The sequence below is a fragment of the Hordeum vulgare genome, chromosome 4H (assembly GCF_904849725.1).
Source record: "Hordeum vulgare subsp. vulgare chromosome 4H, MorexV3_pseudomolecules_assembly, whole genome shotgun sequence".
Taxonomy (NCBI): Eukaryota; Viridiplantae; Streptophyta; class Magnoliopsida; order Poales; family Poaceae; genus Hordeum; species Hordeum vulgare.
Window position 1 is genome coordinate 166,106,922 of NC_058521.1, and position 19,093 is coordinate 166,126,014.

The following is a 19,093-nucleotide window of genomic DNA, read 5'->3' on the forward strand; positions in this document are numbered from 1 at the left end:
TGAGTCCCCTGTGGCTCACAGATTACTACAACACCACTTGCAGGTACATGTAAATGTTACTTGACGCGAGCGCGTTGATTGTTTATTTGGAGTTGCTTCTTCTTCTTCTTTTTCATCAATCTAGGATGGGTTCCAGGCCGGCAGCCTCGGATAGCAAGGATGGACGTCGTTTTTCTTTTCTCGTTTGTTTTCGTCCGTAGCCGGACCCTGTTCTTCTTTGTGATATTTATGTATTGTACTGATGTGACTCTGATGTAGCTTGTGGCGAGTGTAAGCCTATTCTATATATATCTTATCTTTTCAGTACATGTACTTGTAACAATATCCATTCTTGCGAAACGACGAGATGCGCTTCTATTCCTGACGAGGCACTCGTGCCAAATTAAGTATATAATCGCATCTTGGGCGTTACAGCCCCCCTCCCGTACATGTTCTTGGTCAAGCTCCGCCATTGACTTGGGGCAAATGAATTGGAAGTGTGTAGGTATTTTATCTTGGATCTCTTCGATTCGACCTAGGATATCTGGTTCCCTAGGTCGTTTGCACAATGAAACAATGCGACAACTTGCGAGGTGTTTGTAATACAAATAAAATAAAATTTTGGAACGCCTGACTTTTACAGGCCACAAAAGTTGATGATTACAAAGTTTGGCAGAATTAAGAGGCAACAACATTAATTTCACCTTAAAAACCTTTCAACTCAAGTCCAAGTAAAATGAACATTTCAACCAATTCCTAGGTAAATTTTAAAAATACCATGGGTCCCTTGGATTACCAATTGTCACACAATTGGAATCATTATCAGTTGATTGAGCGACCTGATGAAATTGGTATTTGGCGCCATCTTGATTGTTCCATCCCCTGCCGGCTGCCCTATCGTTTTCAATTTTTTTTGACGGGATATTATTTTCATTATTTGGAGAAAAATGACAAGTCGAAAACTCTGAAAAAACTTCGAGCTAGTGTCGGACTCCGCCTCCACTCTCGAGTGTCGAGTGGTCTGGTGTTCCTCAGAAAAAAAGAGAGTGATCATGCAACTTTTCCCGCCATATATTCCATCTTTCTCTTGTTTCTCTTGGTCAAAAGGCGGGAAGAGGCAAAGAACTTCCTAGGGTTTACTGTGCTCGATGGAGGTCGACGCCGCCTACCCCGCCGCCGCCGCCGCTGGCAATGAGCTCCGGAGCCTCCTCGCCGCCACCCTCAGCGCCGACAAAACGTCCGTGGACGCCGCCACCGCTGGCCTCGACCGGATCTCCGCGGCCGGCGACCCCCGCTTCCCCATCGCCCTCCTCGCCGTCGCCGCAGGTACCCTGCCTTATACCACCCCGGTAGATCCCATGCCCTCGTGCAGGCTTAGTTGCGCGCGATTTTACGGTAGCCCATGGCACTTTGCTGCTGGGGAATTCAGCGGCAGCGTCGCGGCGCTTCATTTCAAGGCGCTTGATGCAGCGATACCGTTCCCCCATCGGAAGTCCGCGGGAAAGCCATACTTTTTTTCCCTTTATTTGAGGAATTTTTGTTGCGCGCCCGTCGCTCTGGCGATGCAACAAGCGTGCTTTAGCTGTGAAGTTAGTTTGATGGCTGTATTCATATTATTCGAATTGCGGCTGTAGGGGATGGTGATCAAGGTACAAGAATAGCTGCCGCGGCTTACTTGAAAATTTTCGCCCGGCGCAACATGGAAGGGGGGCTCTCGTCGTCCGATCTGTACAGGGAGTTTCGCGACCAGCTTGCTCAGGCTCTGCTTCGAGTGGAACCTGCAATTCTTCGAGTGCTGATTGAAGTTGTATGCGCACATGTGCCCTGTATCTCAAAATATTATATGCTGCCTCATCCATAAGGTTGTTTTTTAACTGCTTATGTTCCTACCGTTTGTTACTGCCAGTTTCGCCAAGTTGCGGAGAAAGATTTTGTCAAGGAGAATTCGTGGCCTGAACTTGTGCCTCAGTTGAAGCTGGTGATCCAGAGCAGCGATGCAATTAGTCCAGGCCAGCATCCTGAGTGGAAAACCATTAATGCTCTCACAGTACTCCAGTCCATACTTCGCCCCTTCCAGGTATATTTCAATTTCCAAGGACCAGTGCTACATATTTACATGTGCTTTGCACTTGTCCGACATGTTTCTGAAATCCAACTTCTTACCCTCTGGGTTTCTCTCAAGAAGAACGCACACTTACTCTGGCTTCAGAGCATCCTGCCCCTGCATTCTAAATAATAGGAACTTTCTTGTTTCAGAATTACTCTGCCTACCTTATCTGTAGAAAGAACTAAATCAGAAAGTTAACTGTCCTCTGTTGTTTGTTTCTTTTAAGAACTTATTTTTCTCTGAGATTCCCTGTCAAAATGAATAGTCATTGTTTAACAGTTCAACCCACCAGAGAATACTTTATTTTCCCCACTTCCAGTATCAATTTCTGCACTTCATCATCAGCGTGCATGTATGACATATCAACTTCTACTTAAGAGTTGCGTCCCATTTGGATCTCTTTAGATTATTTAATAATGATTTAACACCCATCAATAAAACATACTCTCTAATGAAACCTGTGTTTCTTACCTAGCCGTGTTTATTTTACAGTATTTCTTGAACCCGAAAGTTCTAAAGGAGCCTGTTCCAGAGCAGTTGGAGCAAATCGCAGCTGAGATTCTTGTACCACTGCAAGTGACATTCCACCACTTTGCTGACAAGGTCCTGCGCTAATGCATACTGATGTTCTCCAAAGATTATATGCACCCTGATTTTTGTTGACCATTTTATGGTGTGTGCAACAGGTTCTACTATCGTACGATGGGAATAAACTGGAGTATGAGCAACTCCTACTTATCACATGCAAGTGCATGTATTTCACTGTAAGTCCCGTGTCTGTTTCCTCTTTGTTATGTATTAACAGTATAAATATCACATACTGAAAACATATGAAATGAAAGGGTAGGCTGAATAATAACTAGCGTATATTTGTTGAACAAAGCTCAAAACAATATTTTCTTGTTTGTTTAGGCAATGTGAGAATGCGGTGCATAGTGAGTCCATTATTTTGCTACCCAGTGCTGTTCGTGCCCTGTATATTTACATTGTCATAGTGCTACATGGTGTAGACTTTTTTTGGCATGTTTGGTTGGTTGGCTGTTAACTTCCTATGTGTGACTAATTATGGTACTCCTGCAGGTGAGGTCATACATGCCATCTGGGGTAAAGCAGATTCTGCCTTCCCTTTGCAAAGACATGTTTCGTCTACTGGATTCATTGGATTTCAACAGTCCCCCTGAAGATTCAGCTACAGCAAGGCTCAAGATTGCAAAAAGATGTCTTATTATATTTTGCACACTTGTTACGCGTCACAGGAAACATGCTGATAAGTATGTACATTTCTCTCTGCTGTTGTTCTTTTCTTGTGTATTTTCCAGAATGCTTACACTCTATTGTTCTCAGCCAGATGCCACATATTGTCAACTGCGTAATCAGAATATCAAAACAAAACATTCATTTAAGTGTAAGTTCTATAGTTTATGAAATACTGTTTTCCTTGCAATGTGCCGAAGACCAAGTATTATGAGCCTGTAACACACGCTAGATTATTGAATGGTGTGATGGGTGTTGTTATCATTATCGATTATTAAATTTGATAAGATTCCGAATGACAAATGATTGCAGAAACTCAATTCTCTCTCGGACCGGATTTTTTCATTAATATTTGACGTAATTTCCCGTGTTTTGGAGACAGGCCCTGTAAGTGTACACCAAGTAATTTGACTGCATTGTCGGAACACAAATGTTTGAACTTGATGGCCATGTGTTTTCTTGGTTGCAGGGATGGCGTCTTGTTTCACCCCATTTTTCTTCACTTATGGATTCAGCAACTTTTCCAGCATTAGCATTAAATGAAAAGGTTGGCTCCCTAACTTTTTGTTGATAAATAACATCTTTCCAATATGTACTTATTTTGACCCAACTTAATATGTTACTTAGGATATAGCTGACTGGGAGGAGGATACCGACGAGTATATGCGGAAGAATCTTCCCTCTGAACTTGTAAATACATGATTCTATAATACTCGTTTATCTCTGTGTTCATGTTGTCTGACTTATTTTTTTGGCAGGATGACATTTCAGGATGGGCTGAGGATTTATTTACTGCTAGGAAAAGTGCCATCAATTTACTTGGTGTTCTAGCCCTCTCAAAGGTTGTAATTTTCTTCCATTTTTTGGGGAAATGGAAGCTTTTATTAATTCTTTGCCATGTATCTAGGTGATACAAGAAGAATAGAGTTGGGTCTCTGGCCTCTGCATCATAAACGCATACAGCCAAACATGCACAAGTACACACAGGGGAACAAACCTGGTAAAAGTATAAGGTGCTAGAGATAACATGGAAACAACACAATCATAATGCGACTGGAAGGCTCAAGATGCCACAGTACGGAGATTAGGTCGCTGCTGGGAGAACGGGACACTGATCACCTCCTGCAACTGTTTTCATGCCACTATCACCAACTCTCGGTTCTTCTGTCACTGAAGAATGGACCAGGAATGGGGCCAGCTTGGACATATGCACACGAAGTTAATATTCCTTTTTATCAGAAACAATATCAGTATGACAAAACCATAGTGATCAACATAGAGCACCTGCTCCAAGTAGTACCATATCTGGCAACCTTTTTGAGAGCCCCCTCAACCAATTATCAAATATATTAGCAATGCCTCGAGGAGGTGATGGTTGGATGCTACGCCACACGGCTCTAGCAAAATGACATTTGAAAAAAAGATTCCGAATAGATTCATCATGGTTACAGAAACTACACCTTGGACTCCCTTGCCAATATCGTTTAAGAAGATTATCTTTAGCTAGTATATGACACCCTTGCGCATATACCACAAGAAAATTTTGGATTAAAGATTTTATTTTCTGTAGTAGCCTATTTCTCATTGCAATGAAGATATATCGAATTGATGGATATTGACCATTTTGATGCAAACTCCCTCTAAAAACTGTCTCAGTCATCTAAGTAATTTTCTTTCATAGTGCGCTGATGCACATAATATCCTGTTTAGGAACACCAGGTCATTGTTTTAGATTAGATTGTTATATCGGATTTCGTGCCTTCATATAGCTAGGATGATTCCTTGTATAGATAACTACAAGCCAGTTCAGCATTTGCAACTATTATTTTGTGCATATATATGCATTTTAAATGCTTTTAGCGACTGCATTGCACAAGCTATAAAGTTCATGCACATTTTCTGTTTCTTTTGAACCCAGCGAACTGATTAAATTAAAACAAGACTTGCATAGGTGTTTTACTTATACTAACACATGTTTCTTGTTTCAGGGCCCACCGGTTGTATCTGCAGCTTCCAAACGCAAGAAAGGTGACAAAAGCAAAGGAAAAGGAGGAAGCTGCATTGGGGAGCTATTGGTCATCCCATTCCTGTCAAAATTTCCTGTACCTTCTCATGGAGAAGATGCGTCATCAAAGGCAGTGCAGAAGTAAGATCACATGGCTTATTTATTTTAGTCCTTCAGAAAGGATTGTGGCAATCTAGACATAGCTGTCCACATGCATACATTTGGACTCTGAACTATTTGCTTTTCTGTTGTTTCGTACTTATGAAATAGTCACTTTACTCTCATTCATTTCAGTTATTTTGGTGTTCTAATGGCATATGGAGGCCTCCAAGATGTAAGAATGTTCTCTCATAAGATGTGTATCTTCTGAACTTCTCTTCGTACGAGAGACACAGCCCCTGGTTCCCTTATCCTCTGAACTTATATTAGAGTAGTTGCTGATTTATTAACCCATTTTGCAGTTTTTGAGTGAGAGGAAAGATTTGGTGGTTACTTTGATCAGGAATCGGATTCTTCCATTGTATTATTTAGATCCGTGCAGTCCATATTTGATATCCACTGCAAACTGGATTATAGGACAGCTTGCGCTGTGCCTACCAGAGGTACATCCTTTCGTTGTATTCATGCTTGCACCATGTTGTAGGATTGGCTAGTTAACACACGAGACTTCATCCCTGTATTTCATTATATCATCATATATTTAATTTTTGATTCCTTTTTTGCTTATCTGCAGACTATGTGCACGGATATTTATAATTCTTTAATGAAGGCATTGAGCATGGAAGATGCCGAGGATGTAACTTGTTATCCGGTTCGTGCTTCTGCTTCTGGTGCTATTGCAGAACTCATTGAGGTAAGAGTTGACATGGTATTGTCAATGGAATCTACTTGTTGCCTGTAAATATGCCACTGACATATTTTTGTGTGCCTTTTGTAGAATGGTTATGCCCCCCCCGACTGGGTTGCCCTTTTGCAAGTTGTTGTGAAAAGGATAAGCACTGAAGATGAAAATGAGTCTGCTCTTTTGTTTCAGCTTCTGGGAACAATAGTCGATGCTGGCCAAGAGAAAGTTCTGGCTCACATTCCTGGCACTGTGTCTAACATTGCCAATACTATAATAAATCTACTGCCACCTGTACCAGATCCATGGCCTCAGGTAATATTGCTTCATTCATTTATCAGATTTCTGTGCTCAATACGTTCATGCTGTTTGCAGACAGTACAGGTCAACAATATTGCATGTGTTCCGTAGTACTCGCTAGTATCACTTCACATACTTGTTGAGAGTGAGGCTCAAGAATTAGAATCTAAGTCCACCCACTGGCCTTCTTTCTGAATGCAATGTAGTGTAGGAATAGCTAGAAGCGTCGTACCCTGTTAGGGCGACGGTTTCATGTTTATATAGGCAGGAGCAACCCTGAGATATGCATACAAGTAGTTTGGATTACAAGAGATAGAGATAGAGAAGATTCGGTTTCAACTAGAGATAAGTCCTAACCGAATATCTATATCTATCCTAACTTGATACTCAAGTATCCTATCTATACACGATATCTCATATATGTTTAACATCCTCCCTTAATCACAACTTGGTCAAGTTGAGATTACATTTAAACTCCTCAAAGCTTCGAGTGGGCAAAGCTTTGGTAAAGCCATCTGCAATCTGATCTCTGGAGTGTATGAATCGAATATCCAATTGCTTGCTTGCAACTCTTTCCGGACAAAGTGGAAATCAATCTCTATATGCTTTGTTCTGGCATGAAAGACTGGATTAGCTGATAGATAAGTAGCACCAAGATTGTCACACCACAAACATGGGGCTTGAGCAAGTTTAACACCAAGCTCCCGAAGTAAAGATTGAACCCAAATAATTTCAGCTGTAGCATTTGCCAAGGCCTTGTATTCTGCCTCTGTGCTAGACCTAGACACTGTTGCTTGTTTCTTTGCACACCAAGAGATAAGGTTTGGTCCAAAGAATACAGCAAAACCACCTGTTGAACGTCTGTCATCCACACAGCCGGCCCAGTCTGAATCAGAAAATGCACTGACTAGAGTAGATGGAGATTTGTTGAATGTAAGACCAGTGCTCAAGGTATTTTTCACATATCTAACTATACGCTTGGCAGCAGTCCAATGAATATCAGTAGGGGCATGAAGAAACTGACAGACTTTGTTAACAGCAAATGAAATGTCTGGCTTTGTAAGGGTCAGATATTGAAGTGCACCTACCAGACTTCTGTAGTTAGTGCTATCCTCTTGATTCAAGAGAATTCCTTCAGTGAGAGCTAGTTTTTCAGAGCTAGATAAGGGTGTTGGTGATGGTTTGCATCCCTGTAATCCAACTCTTCTTACTAGATCAGTAGCATACTTTTCTTGAGAGAGATGAAGACCATCTCCATCTTTCTTTACTTCAATACCCAAAAAATTAATGCAAGTCTCCTAGATCTTTCAAAGCAAACTCAGCCTTTAAATCTTTCAGAAGACCTGCAATTGTCTCATTGGAAGAGCTAGTAACAATGATGTCATCAACATAAATAAGCACAAATATAGATGTATTTGACCGCTTATAAATAAACAGTGATGTATCAGACTTGGATGGAGCAAATCCAAGGGCTTGTAGTTTGTGACTGAGGCGTGAGTACCAAGCTCTAGGGGCTTGTTTCAAACCATAGATAGCTTTATCAAGCTTGCACACATGATAAGGTGAATTTTTGTCTTCAAACCCAGGAGGTTGTTTCATATACACATCCTCTTCCAGAACACCATGAAGAAACGCATTCTGCACATCTAGTTGTTTAAGACACCATCCCTCGGAAACAGCAATGGACAAAACAAGGCGAATTGTTGCAACTTTTACAACACGACTAAAGGTATCTTCATAGTCTATACCATATCTCTGTTTGAAGCCCTTTGCAACAAGCCTAGCTTTATAGCGATCTATAGTTCCATCAGACTTTCTTTTGATCCTCAAAACCCACTTGCAATCAATTAAATTGTTACCTTGCTGTGGGGGAACGAGATGCCATGTTTTATTTCTCTGAAGGGCCATGTGCTCTTCCTCCATTGCTTGTTTCCATCTAGTGTCCTCAAATGCCTCTTGAAGGGTACGAGGTTCACCTGTGGAACATGCCAAACCAAATTTTGTGATGTGCTTATAGTTGACAGCCTTAATTACCCCTTTTTGGAGACGTGTTCGTGGCGGCGAGGACAGTTCAGCGCCACTTTCCGAGCCTGGTGATGAATCCAGCACAGAAGATCCTGGAGCAGATCCTAGTGGTGAGCGCTGGACAGAATCCTCCTCGAGGCGCGCGCCGGCACCAGGGGCAGTTTCTGCGGGGGCAGGCGTGCGGCGCCTCGTGTAGAAGCGGCTCGGGGCGGTTGGCCAGCGCGCCAGGAGAGGCTGCATGGGCGCAGACAATCCACCCGACCCTGGCTCGGGCGCGATAGGAGGCTGCGGAGGCTCCCACGTGTCGCCGTCAGAGGAGCGGGCTGCACCATCAAGGCCGCAGGAGACATGAGGAGCAACACCTGGCGTAACGACGCCCTGCAGCGGCACGGATCCCGTAGGAGATGCGCTGTCAGCCTGTTGCAGCTCCGATCCCGAGGGCGATTTGCTCCCTGGCGGGGAGCACATGCGATATGACGCTGGATTTGCATCAGTTTGCACTGGTGCAGTCGTATTTTCGTCTGGATTGTTTTCTGCATCATCACAATTCTCATATAAACTCGTAAGAGGGTTAGTCAACATTGAATCAGCACAATTATTTTCCCCGGTAGAAGAAGGTTTTCTTGACGAAGTAGTGCTCCGGCATTTGGATTAAGATCAAAGAAGGGAAATTTTGTTTCATCAAACACTACATCTCGAGAGATATAAACCCTACCCGTGGAAACATCAAGGCATTTGACACCTTTGTGCTGGGCACTATACCCAATGAAGACACACTGTTTGGAGCGGAACATGAGTTTGCGATTGTTGTATGGTCTAAGATTTGGCCAACACGCACAACCAAAGACACAAAGTGAATTGTATGCTGGTTTGACATGGAGTTTTTCAGTGGAAGTTTCATATTTGATAACTCTACTAGGCATAATGTTGATGGGATGCACGGCAGTAAGAAAGGCTTCATCCCAATATTTTAGGGGCATGGATGCACGTGCAAGTAGGGCAAGCCCTACCTCAACAATGTGTCTATGCTTGCGTTCAGCAGACCCATTTTGTTGATGAGCATGTGGGCAAGAGACATGATGAGATATCCCTAGTTTTTGAAAGAAGGAATTTAAATTTTTCATATCCCCTCCCCAATCTGATTGGACAGTAATAATCTTACTATCAAATTTGCGTTCAACGAGTGCTTGAAAGTTTTGAAAGACTTGAAATACATCGGATCGTTTCTTAAGAAGATAGATCCATGAATATTTGCTATAATCATCAATAAAGCTCACGTAATAAGTGTATCTGCCAACAGAGGAGGGTGCAGGACCCCAAACATCAGAAAAGATAAGCTGTAATGGCTTAGTGGACACACTTGTAGAAATAGGATAGGGTAATTGATGGCTCTTGGCCTTTTGACACGAATCACAAATTGTTTCAGGATTATGCTCTTCAACAAATGAGAGCTTATTTTTCCTAAGCACTCGCTGAACTAAAGAAAACGATGCATGCCCTATGTTAGGAAGTATTAGTATTAGTCTAGGAGTCCTTATTAGTCTAGGAGTCCTTATTAGTCTATGTTTACTTTCCTTGCACCTCAAGTCATGTGTAATATATATATGCCCCTTGGGCCTTCAATATAGATAAGTTGCTTTCCTAACATGGTATTAGAGCTTTAGGTTATTTTTTCGCACGCGCAACTCGTGCTGATCCAATCCCACGCCGCCGCCGTTTTTCTCTCGGCTGACGTTCTTCTCCTGCCCAGATCGAGCTGATCTCTCTCAACGCCGCCGGCCGTCCAGACAAGACCATCCCAGCATGCCCATCTGCTCTGGGCCCTTGCCGCCGCTCCCTGGGCTCCTTTGTCATGACACCTGCCTGCACCGCCGGCCTCTTCCACGGCGCGTTGCCGCTCGTCTCGCACCACGGCCTTGTCGTCGTGCATCTCCAAGCACGCAACGCCGCCGGCCGTCCAGACAAGACCATCAAGTCTGGCTACGCCCCGCTACGTCCGGCCGACTCTTGATCTGTTTCTGTCGCTGCTCCCTCGATCTGGAGGCCGCTGCTGCCTCGATCTGGTACCATCTCCACGGCGCATCTCGCGGCCCGCGACGAGACGGCGGCTCCGTCTCCTCCCTCGGCCTCATGCGCCCCGACTTCATGTTGGTGCGGCCCGACGAGGCAGCCCTGTCCGCCGCGCCGTCTCCAGGTCGTGGCTCTCCCTTCTGGTCGCGCCGGATCTCTAGGTCGCGCCGCCTTTTGCCTGTTAGGAAAGCAACTTATCTCTATTGAAGGCCCAAGGGGCATATATATATTACACATGACTTGAGGTGCAAGGAAAGTAAACATAGACTAATAAGGACTCCTAGACTAATATTAATAGACTAATAAGGACTCCCTAGACTAATACTAATACTTCCTAACACCCCCCTCAAATGCACAGCGTATGCAATAGCATTGCATTTGAAGAAGTGTAATACTAAAAAAAATGATAATCCAAATCCGCGTTTTGAAAGTGTCATCGTAGCATGAAGAGTCTTCAAAACTTGTTGAGTCGCCGAAGGAGATAACGAAGAGATGGCACATCAGAGGTAGACACCGCATCACTTGAAGATACAAGATAAGCATCAAGAGAGGTGGGTTGTCAAAAGAAGATGGCACATCAGAAGAAGACACCGAAGAGATGGCACATCAGAGGAAGACACCGCATCACTTGAAGATACAACATAAGTATCAAGAGAAGATGGGTTGTCAAAAGAAGATGGCACATCAAGAGAATAAAGCATTGTGCAGAAAATCATAGTCCACGACAACCGATGGCGAAAGAAGCTCGGCGGTTAAGGCACGATGAACATAGATTGACAATGCAAAAGAAGTCCAGGAAATCCTATAGAGAACAACAAGGGCAAATAGGCCACAAAAGTTGTATAGAAAGGAGCAGGCTGACGGACTAAGGTATGGTGGACTCGCATGGCATGAGAAAACACAAAATATCAACGAATTTGGTGGACGCAGCGGAAAACAAGGAAGCTAAAAGCTAGGAAGCATACACGACACAAAGATGCAAAATCCATCGTGTATGCAGAAGACATTGTACTTTTTTTTAGGAATCGCAGTTAACGAACGGCGTCCGCGTCCGCGTTGACAGCAGGATTGGAGGCGCCTTGATCTGGTGAGATGGGAGCCGCCTTGACCTCGAGCCGCTGCAAGATCGATCCACGAGGGGATCTGGAAGCTGAGCCGGCGAGCAGATTAGGACGTGGATCCTGATGTGGCGGCGGATCCTGGTGTGGTGGTTGGTGGCGCAGATCCTGATGTGGTGACGGGCCCTTGGTGCGGCGGTGCGTTCCTGGAGGAGCGCTGACGGGAGAAGACCTGGCGCTCGAGGAGGGGGATTGGTGGCCCTTGGTGTGGCGGCGCGTTCCTGGAGGAGCGCTGGCGGGAGAAAACCTGGAGGAGCGCCGGCGGGAAAGAACCTGGGGCCAGAGGAGAAGGGGGGAAACGCCGGCGGGAGGAATCGAGCAGGAGAGAAGAGCTCGATCTAGGCGGCGTTTCCCCTGGAAGGACGAACGGAGCGCAACGCAGGAGCGGATCCCTGGAGCGATGCAGCTGACGCAGGAGGGCGACGCAGGACGTGGTGTTGGGGAAAACCGCAGCGAGCAGCCAGAGGAGAGGGTCGCCGGGCAAGAGAACACCGTCGGCCGAGAGAAAACGGCGGCGGGGTGGGATTGGATCGGGAGGGCGATTTGCGGCGCCCGAAAAAATAACCTAAGCTCTAATACCATGTTAGGAAAGCAACTTATCTGTATTGAAGGCCCAAGGGACATATATATATTACACATGACTTGAGGTGCAAGGAAAGTAAACATAGACTAATAAGGACTCCTAGACTAATACTAATAGACTAATAAGGACTCCTAGACTAATACTAATACTTCCTAACACTGCCCTCCCGATCGGATCGGATCCAGCCGCTGTTGGGATCCCGCTGCTTCCACCACCTGCCGCTGGAGCCCGTTCTGATCCCGATTGGATCGTGATCTCTGATTCCTAAAAAAAAAAATAAAAAAAAATAAGAATTAAAAAAAATGTCTGCTGCATTCGGCTACGTTGTTGTTCCTCGTTGTCTGGTGATCTTTGATGGCACTAACTACACCGAGTTCATTGGCTTCATGCGCATTCACATGCGTGGCATCCGTCTATGGGGTATTCTTTCTGGCGAGGTCTGCTGTCCGCCATGTCCGGTTCCTCCCGTGGCTCCTACTCTGCCGACCCCACCGACTCTTCCTGGGATGCTCCTCAGGCCGCAAAGGATGCGACTAAGCTTGCTGATGAGGCCGCTGTGAGTGCTTATGATGAGAAGGTCTTGGCTTATGAGGAGGCTCTTCAGGTGTATCACGGTGCTCTGTCCGCTTACACCCAGTGGCTTGATGATGATGCTCGTTCTCCAGCTGTTCTCACTGCTAGTGTTCTGCCTCAGTTTGCCTCTGAGTTTTTGGGCCTTCCTACTGTCTTTGAGATGTGGACTCGCCTTCGTCAGCGATATGAGCCCTCTGGTGATGCCTTATACCTCTTCGTGGTCCGTCAGGAGCATGCTCTTCAACAGGGTGACTATACTGTTGATGACTTCTATGCACAGAGTTCTGCTATCTGGCGCCAGCTCGATTCTCTCCGCATTGCTGGTTGTCGTACTTGCCCCTGTTGCCAGGCTGTCCAGGCCAGCTTGGAGTTTCATCGCGTCTATGAGTTCCTGTCTCGGCTCCGTAAGGAGTTTGAGCCCCGGCGTGTTCAGTTGTTTGCTCGTGGCCGTATTTCTCTCATGGAGGCGCTTTCTGAGATTCGTGCGGAGGAGACTCGCTTACGTGGTGTTGGTTTGCTGGAGGTTCCCTCGGTGCTCACTGCTCGGGCTACTTCTACGCCACCTGCTGCACCGACCCCTTCTCACTCGAGTGCTCCGCCGCTCTTGCCCACTCCTTCTGGAGGCTCAGGTCGCCCCCGTTCACATTGTGGCTACTGCAACAATGATGGTCATATTGAGTCCCACTGCTACACGAAGAATAAACACTTGTGCCAGGCGCAATCATCATCTACAGAGACTTCGTCATCTACCTCGATAGCTTTAGCCATCGCTTTGACTGAGAAGGATATTCCGCGACTTAAGTGTCTGCTCGCTGCTTCAGGTTCTTCCTTGACGGGTATTGCTGGTTCTGTGACTGAGGCTTCCCGCACTGAGCAACCACCTTCTACACACTCAGGACCGTCTCACGCACACTCTGGTTGGAATTGGCCTTCGCCGCCATGATATTATTTTCTTCCGCTGCCATCATCACTAATCTAGTGTTAGTTTTCTTTGTTTTTCGCTGCGTCCACCAAATCCGTTCATATTTTGTGTTTTCTCATGCCATGCGAATCCACCATACCTTAGTCCGTCAGCCTTTCTCCGGTCCTGATCCTTTCAATACAACTTTTGTGGCCTATTTACCCTTGTTGTTTTCTATAGGATTTTCTGGACTTCTTTTGCATTGTCAATCTATGTTCATCGTGCCTTAACCGCCGAGCTTCTTTCGCCGTCGGTTGTCGTGGACTATGATTTTCTGCACAATGCTTTATTCTCTTGATGTGCCATCTTCTTTTGACAACCCATCTTCTCTTGATACTTATCTTGTATCTTCAAGTGATGCGGTGTCTACCTCTGATGTGCCATCTCTTCGTTATCTCCTTTGGCGACTCGACAAGTTTTGAAGACTCTTCATGCTACGATGACACTCTCAAGACGCGGATTTGGATTATCATTGTTTTTTAGTATTACACTTCTTCAAATGCAATGCTATTGCATACGCTTTGCATTTGAGGGGGGGGGGGGGGGGGGTGTTAGGAAGTATTAGTATTAGTCTAGGAGTCCTTATTAGTCTATTAGTATTAGTCTAGGAGTCCTTATTAGTCTATGTTTACTTTCCTTGCACCTCAAGTCATGTGTAATATATATATGCCCCTTGGGCCTTCAATACAGATAAGTTGCTTTCCTAACACCCTAAACGATCATGCCACCTTGTTGAAGACAATTTGGTGACACCAAATGCACGCTTATTGAACCTTCTAAACTCGGGAATCAACGGGTAGAGCCCTCGAACGCATCTACCTCGATATAGGATTTTCTTCGTGACCTGATCCTTGATCAAAAAGAAAAACGGGTGAAACTCAAGAAAGACACGATTGTCAAGTGCAATGCGATGAACAGAGAGAAGGTTCATTGAAGCTTTAGGGACGTGCAAGATTTTTCTGAGATGAATTTTTCGATGGGGGGTTTTAATAATTGAGTGACCAATGTGACGAATCCTCATACCTTCTCCATTTGCGGCATGAATTTGATCTTGGCCACGATACTTCTCCCGCATGGTTACTTTCTCTAGCTCACCGGTGATGTGGTTAGTTGCACCACTATCCACATACCAGTTCGTATCGACCCCATATGAGGCCTTAGCTCCGCCGGCGACCTTGTCTTCCTGAGATGAATCACCGTCATCTTCGAAGCGGTACCAACGGTCCTTGGCCGAGTGCCCCGGTTTGCCGCAGATCTGGCACCGGATGGCATCTTGGCGAGACTTGTTGTTGGAGTTGCGGCGGCCCTTTGTGTTGGTGTAGGAGGGCCTGCCGTTGCTGCTGTTGGTGCTGCGGGAGTTTCCGCCGTCACGGTTGTTGTCGCTGGCGTTTTTCCCTTTGCGTGGCTACCCGCGGTAGCGAGAATTTCCACCACCTCCTCGACCGCGTGAAGCAGCGTTGGCAGAGGATTTGAATCCACTGCCGGAGCCTGTTTCCTTGGAAGAGCGCGACACGTTGGTCGAAGTTGCTCATCTGGGCATAGAGCTCTTCGAAGGAGACCGGCATTGTGCGTGCGTCGAGGGTAGAGACAAGCGGCTGGTACTCCATGTCGAGTCCAGCGAGGATGTACGAGATCAACTCGTCATCGGGAAGAGGTTTTCCTGCCGCGGCAAGCTCGTCGGCGAGTGAGCGCATGTGCGTGAAGTAGGTGGCCACCGTCTGCGTCCCTTTCTGTGCATTAGCCAGAGAGATGCGGATGTTGTTTACCTTGGACAACGACTGGGAGGAGAACATGTTTGCCAGTGCTGTCCAAAGTTCATGCGCATGGAAGATGGACGTGACCTGCACTAGAACTTCTTTAGACAGATTATTCAGCAGGTAACCTAGTACCTGTTGATCCTCTCGAAGGGTTGCCGATGGAGGTATCCTTCCCCTCCTTGTCCTTGGTGACGACCTCCTTAGCTGGCTCTGGTGTGGCTCCATCCACATACCCGAAGAGGCGCTCCCTCCTTGTCCTTGGTGACGACCTCCTTAGCTGGCTCTGGTGTGGCTCCATCCACATACCCGAAGTAGCCAGCGCCTCTGAGCTGCGGCACGATCTGAGCTCGTCATAGGATGTAGTTTGCTCGGGTAAGCCGCTCGGTAACTTGGCCAGAGAGGCCAGAGTTTGCGGCGGCAGAGGTGGCCATGGTAGCTAGTTTGGAAATGATGAATAAACTCTAGATGTGATGGAAGAGATTGGCTCTGATTACTATGTAGGAATAGCTAGAAGCGTCGTACCCTGTTAGGGTGACGGTTTCATGTTTATATAGGCAGGAGCAACCCTGAGATATGCATACAAGTAGTTTGGATTACAAGAGATAGAGATAGAGAAGATTCGGTTTAAACTAGAGATAAGTCCTAACCGAATATCTATATCTATCCTAACTTGATACTCAAGTATCCTATCTATACACGATATCTCATATATGTTTAACATGTAGTACTCCCTCCATCCCACAATATAAGATGTTATTACAACCGATATACTTACATATTGGTTGTAATAACATCTTATATCATGGGACAGAGGGAGTAACATATAACTAGAGCTATAAACCCGGTGTGGAACTCTACTGAAAGATTTTTTTCTGAAGGAAATATATGTTGGCATACTGCTATGGACGTCTATTCTTTTAACCCCCTGTGTTCTCTAGTAATAGTATCCCTCGTTAACTAATTCCTAGAGGGAAAATCCTAATAGCTCTAAATGAGTTTACATGTATGTATTGTTGTAGGTTGTCGAACAGGGTTTTGCTGCACTGGTAGCTATGGTTCAAGCTTGGGATAGCTCTGCACCAGATGAAAGCAAGGAACATGAGAAGAGTGTGTGGCAATTAGGCCAGACTGCTATCGCTCAAACTTTTTCAACAGTATTACAAAAAGCTTGGCTGTTGCCAGTTGAACAGATGGTATGTTGGCAAAGAGGAAGTCAAGTTTGCTATCTTGTGATGTCCGTAGGTGTTCGTGCAATAAAATCTGTCTGATTGTTTGTTGACATTCATTTCAGGAGCCAACATTAGATTCTACACTGCCACCGCCATCATGTGTAAATGATGCTTCTGTGTTGCTTGAATTCATCCTGAGGTCTATTACTTCTATGGAAGAAATCACACACATGAAGGTCTTTGAGCTAGTAATTATATGGGCAGACACCATTGCATCCTGGGATTCTTGGGAGGAGATGGAGGATCAGGGAGTTTTTAACGCAATCAAAGAAGCTGTCAGTTTCCATGAAAGATTTGACTCCTCTGGTTTCTTTCTGAAGATGCTCCCTTCCCAGTCTGCAAATGGATCACAAAGTTCACTCATTAGTCGGGTTTCTAGTTTTGTGACCAGGGCCATTGCAGCCTACCCCTCTGCAACATGGAGGGCATGCTCATGCATCCATACGCTATTGCATGCTCCAGATTTCTCCTTGGGAGCAGAAGATACCAGAATCACTCTTGCTGTAACCTTTGGGGAAGCAACATTCTCCTATTTCAAGGGTGTATCTGACAGCCCTGCTGGGATATGGAAGCCACTAGTCTTGGCCATTTCTTCATGTTACATTTGCTATCCAGATGCTATTGAGCAAGTTTTGTGCAAGGATGATGGCAATGGTTATACAGCATGGGCATCTGCACTGGCACAAGTCTCAAGTAGCTCGTTTACTCCTGTGCTCTCGTCTGAATCTGAGATCAAACTGGCCGGTCAGTAACTATATATCTATTGATCAGTATGATTTTAGTCTTGTTGATGTTTGCGTTGTTGACTTAGAAAGATGTGTCATCTTATTACTGCTTGCAATCACCATGCAGTATTAACATTAGCAACTGTGATTGAGCGACTGCTGGCCCTTTCCATGGGCGGCACCAAGGTTTTGCAAGACTGCTATATATCATTGATGGAGTCCTGCATTCATCTCAATGACGTTCAAGAGGACGGGGACGATGATGATGAGGATGGAGCAGAAGATCTAGATGACGATGATGAGGAGGAAGACACCGATGATGATGATGAGGTAATGGACCATAGAACCGTGTTTTCTATATTCTCTCTAAGTTCAAACACATTGCTTGAAGATCATGAACATGCAATTAGGATTCGGAGGATGACGATGTGCGAGAAGAGACGGAAGAGGAATTCCTTGCAAGATATGCTGCTGCTGCTGGTGAGTCAATCGAGGTTGTCGAGGAAGGAGACGTAGATGAAGAAACCCAAGACATTGAATTGGGTAAACGTCTGGAACCATTTTATTTGTCTGATATTTACCACGAAATTAGTTTTTGTTCTGATATTAACCTCAAAAGGTTGATTTGTGAACAATTGCTTCTGGGGCTAATGCAGGTTCCCTGGATGAAATGGACATAAAACAAGTGGTTCTTTCATTGATTCAGAAATATACTGCACCCCTCCAAGCGCAGATTTTGCCAGATGACCTAATTGAGAGAATTGCAGAAACATTTCCTGAATATGAGCAGCTGTTGCATGCTCACCAACTTAGGTGTTAGACTTGTGCAGATTTTCTTTTCCAAACATGTTTTCTATGTTAGCTTTGGGGCTTTCATTATCTCTATTTTGTTTGTTGTTTGTTTTAGATACTCTGCTTGTTCTTTGTGCTCGTGTATGAAATGATGGACTACAATGTATTACTGGGATTCCCCACTTTTGGTGGATGAAAAATATCATTCGTTTTATTGCGTGACCTAATGGTGTAATATTTATCATTTCTATCGAGTGAGCTGTATATTTCTCTCACCCACTTCCTGTTAGGGTCTCGACTTCAGTATTTAGCTTGCCTTTTGGCTATTTTTTTTGTATAACCAAATTCTTGAAATTGTTCACTAATTTGATTTTGAGGCTGTTTTTACTGGCGCTGTCAATTTGACTTGGATTCGTGAGATAAAAAGTGAGTAAACGACAAAGTTCATGAGCTGCATTCTATAAACCAGGATTTGGAATTCTGTTGATGCAGTATATCAGTTATGTTCCCTTCTCATTTCTTCCATGGTTTTTGAGATTTGTAGTCAGGCTCTGAAAATAGCTCAAGATATTGGCAAGGGACTTAATCCAAACTGGCAGAGGAAGATATGGACAATGTTAGAGAAGATATATTCAGTTCTCTTATTAATTTTGACGTTTTCAGATTAGATGATGCCTTAGGTCTTTGTTTCCTTTTCTGTGCCGTGTGTTAGAGGAGTAATTTCTGTTCCTTCATGGGAAGCCCTTGACAACGCTAGGGAAAACCAAAGGAGCC

General features: G+C 44.9%; 1 protein-coding gene and 1 pseudogene across 1 annotated transcript; one reads left to right on the forward strand and one right to left on the reverse strand.

Moving 5' to 3' along the window:
- Positions 1-1,082: 1,082 nt before the first annotated feature.
- LOC123448292 (importin beta-like SAD2 homolog) lies at positions 1,083-18,541 on the forward strand. Its single transcript, XM_045125139.1, has 21 exons — positions 1,083-1,305; positions 1,614-1,786; positions 1,886-2,056; positions 2,579-2,689; positions 2,773-2,850; positions 3,167-3,357; positions 3,431-3,491; positions 3,653-3,727; positions 3,810-3,887; positions 3,968-4,030; positions 4,099-4,182; positions 5,329-5,486; positions 5,640-5,679; positions 5,807-5,947; positions 6,079-6,198; positions 6,283-6,501; positions 16,593-16,766; positions 16,865-17,546; positions 17,655-17,857; positions 17,938-18,070; positions 18,184-18,541. The coding sequence occupies exons 1-21, from the start codon at positions 1,128-1,130 to the stop codon at positions 18,345-18,347; spliced, it is 3,297 nt and encodes a 1,098-aa protein (XP_044981074.1). The 5' UTR covers positions 1,083-1,127; the 3' UTR covers positions 18,348-18,541.
- LOC123451593 lies at positions 15,343-15,471 on the reverse strand (annotated as a pseudogene).
- Positions 18,542-19,093: the final 552 nt, after the last annotated feature.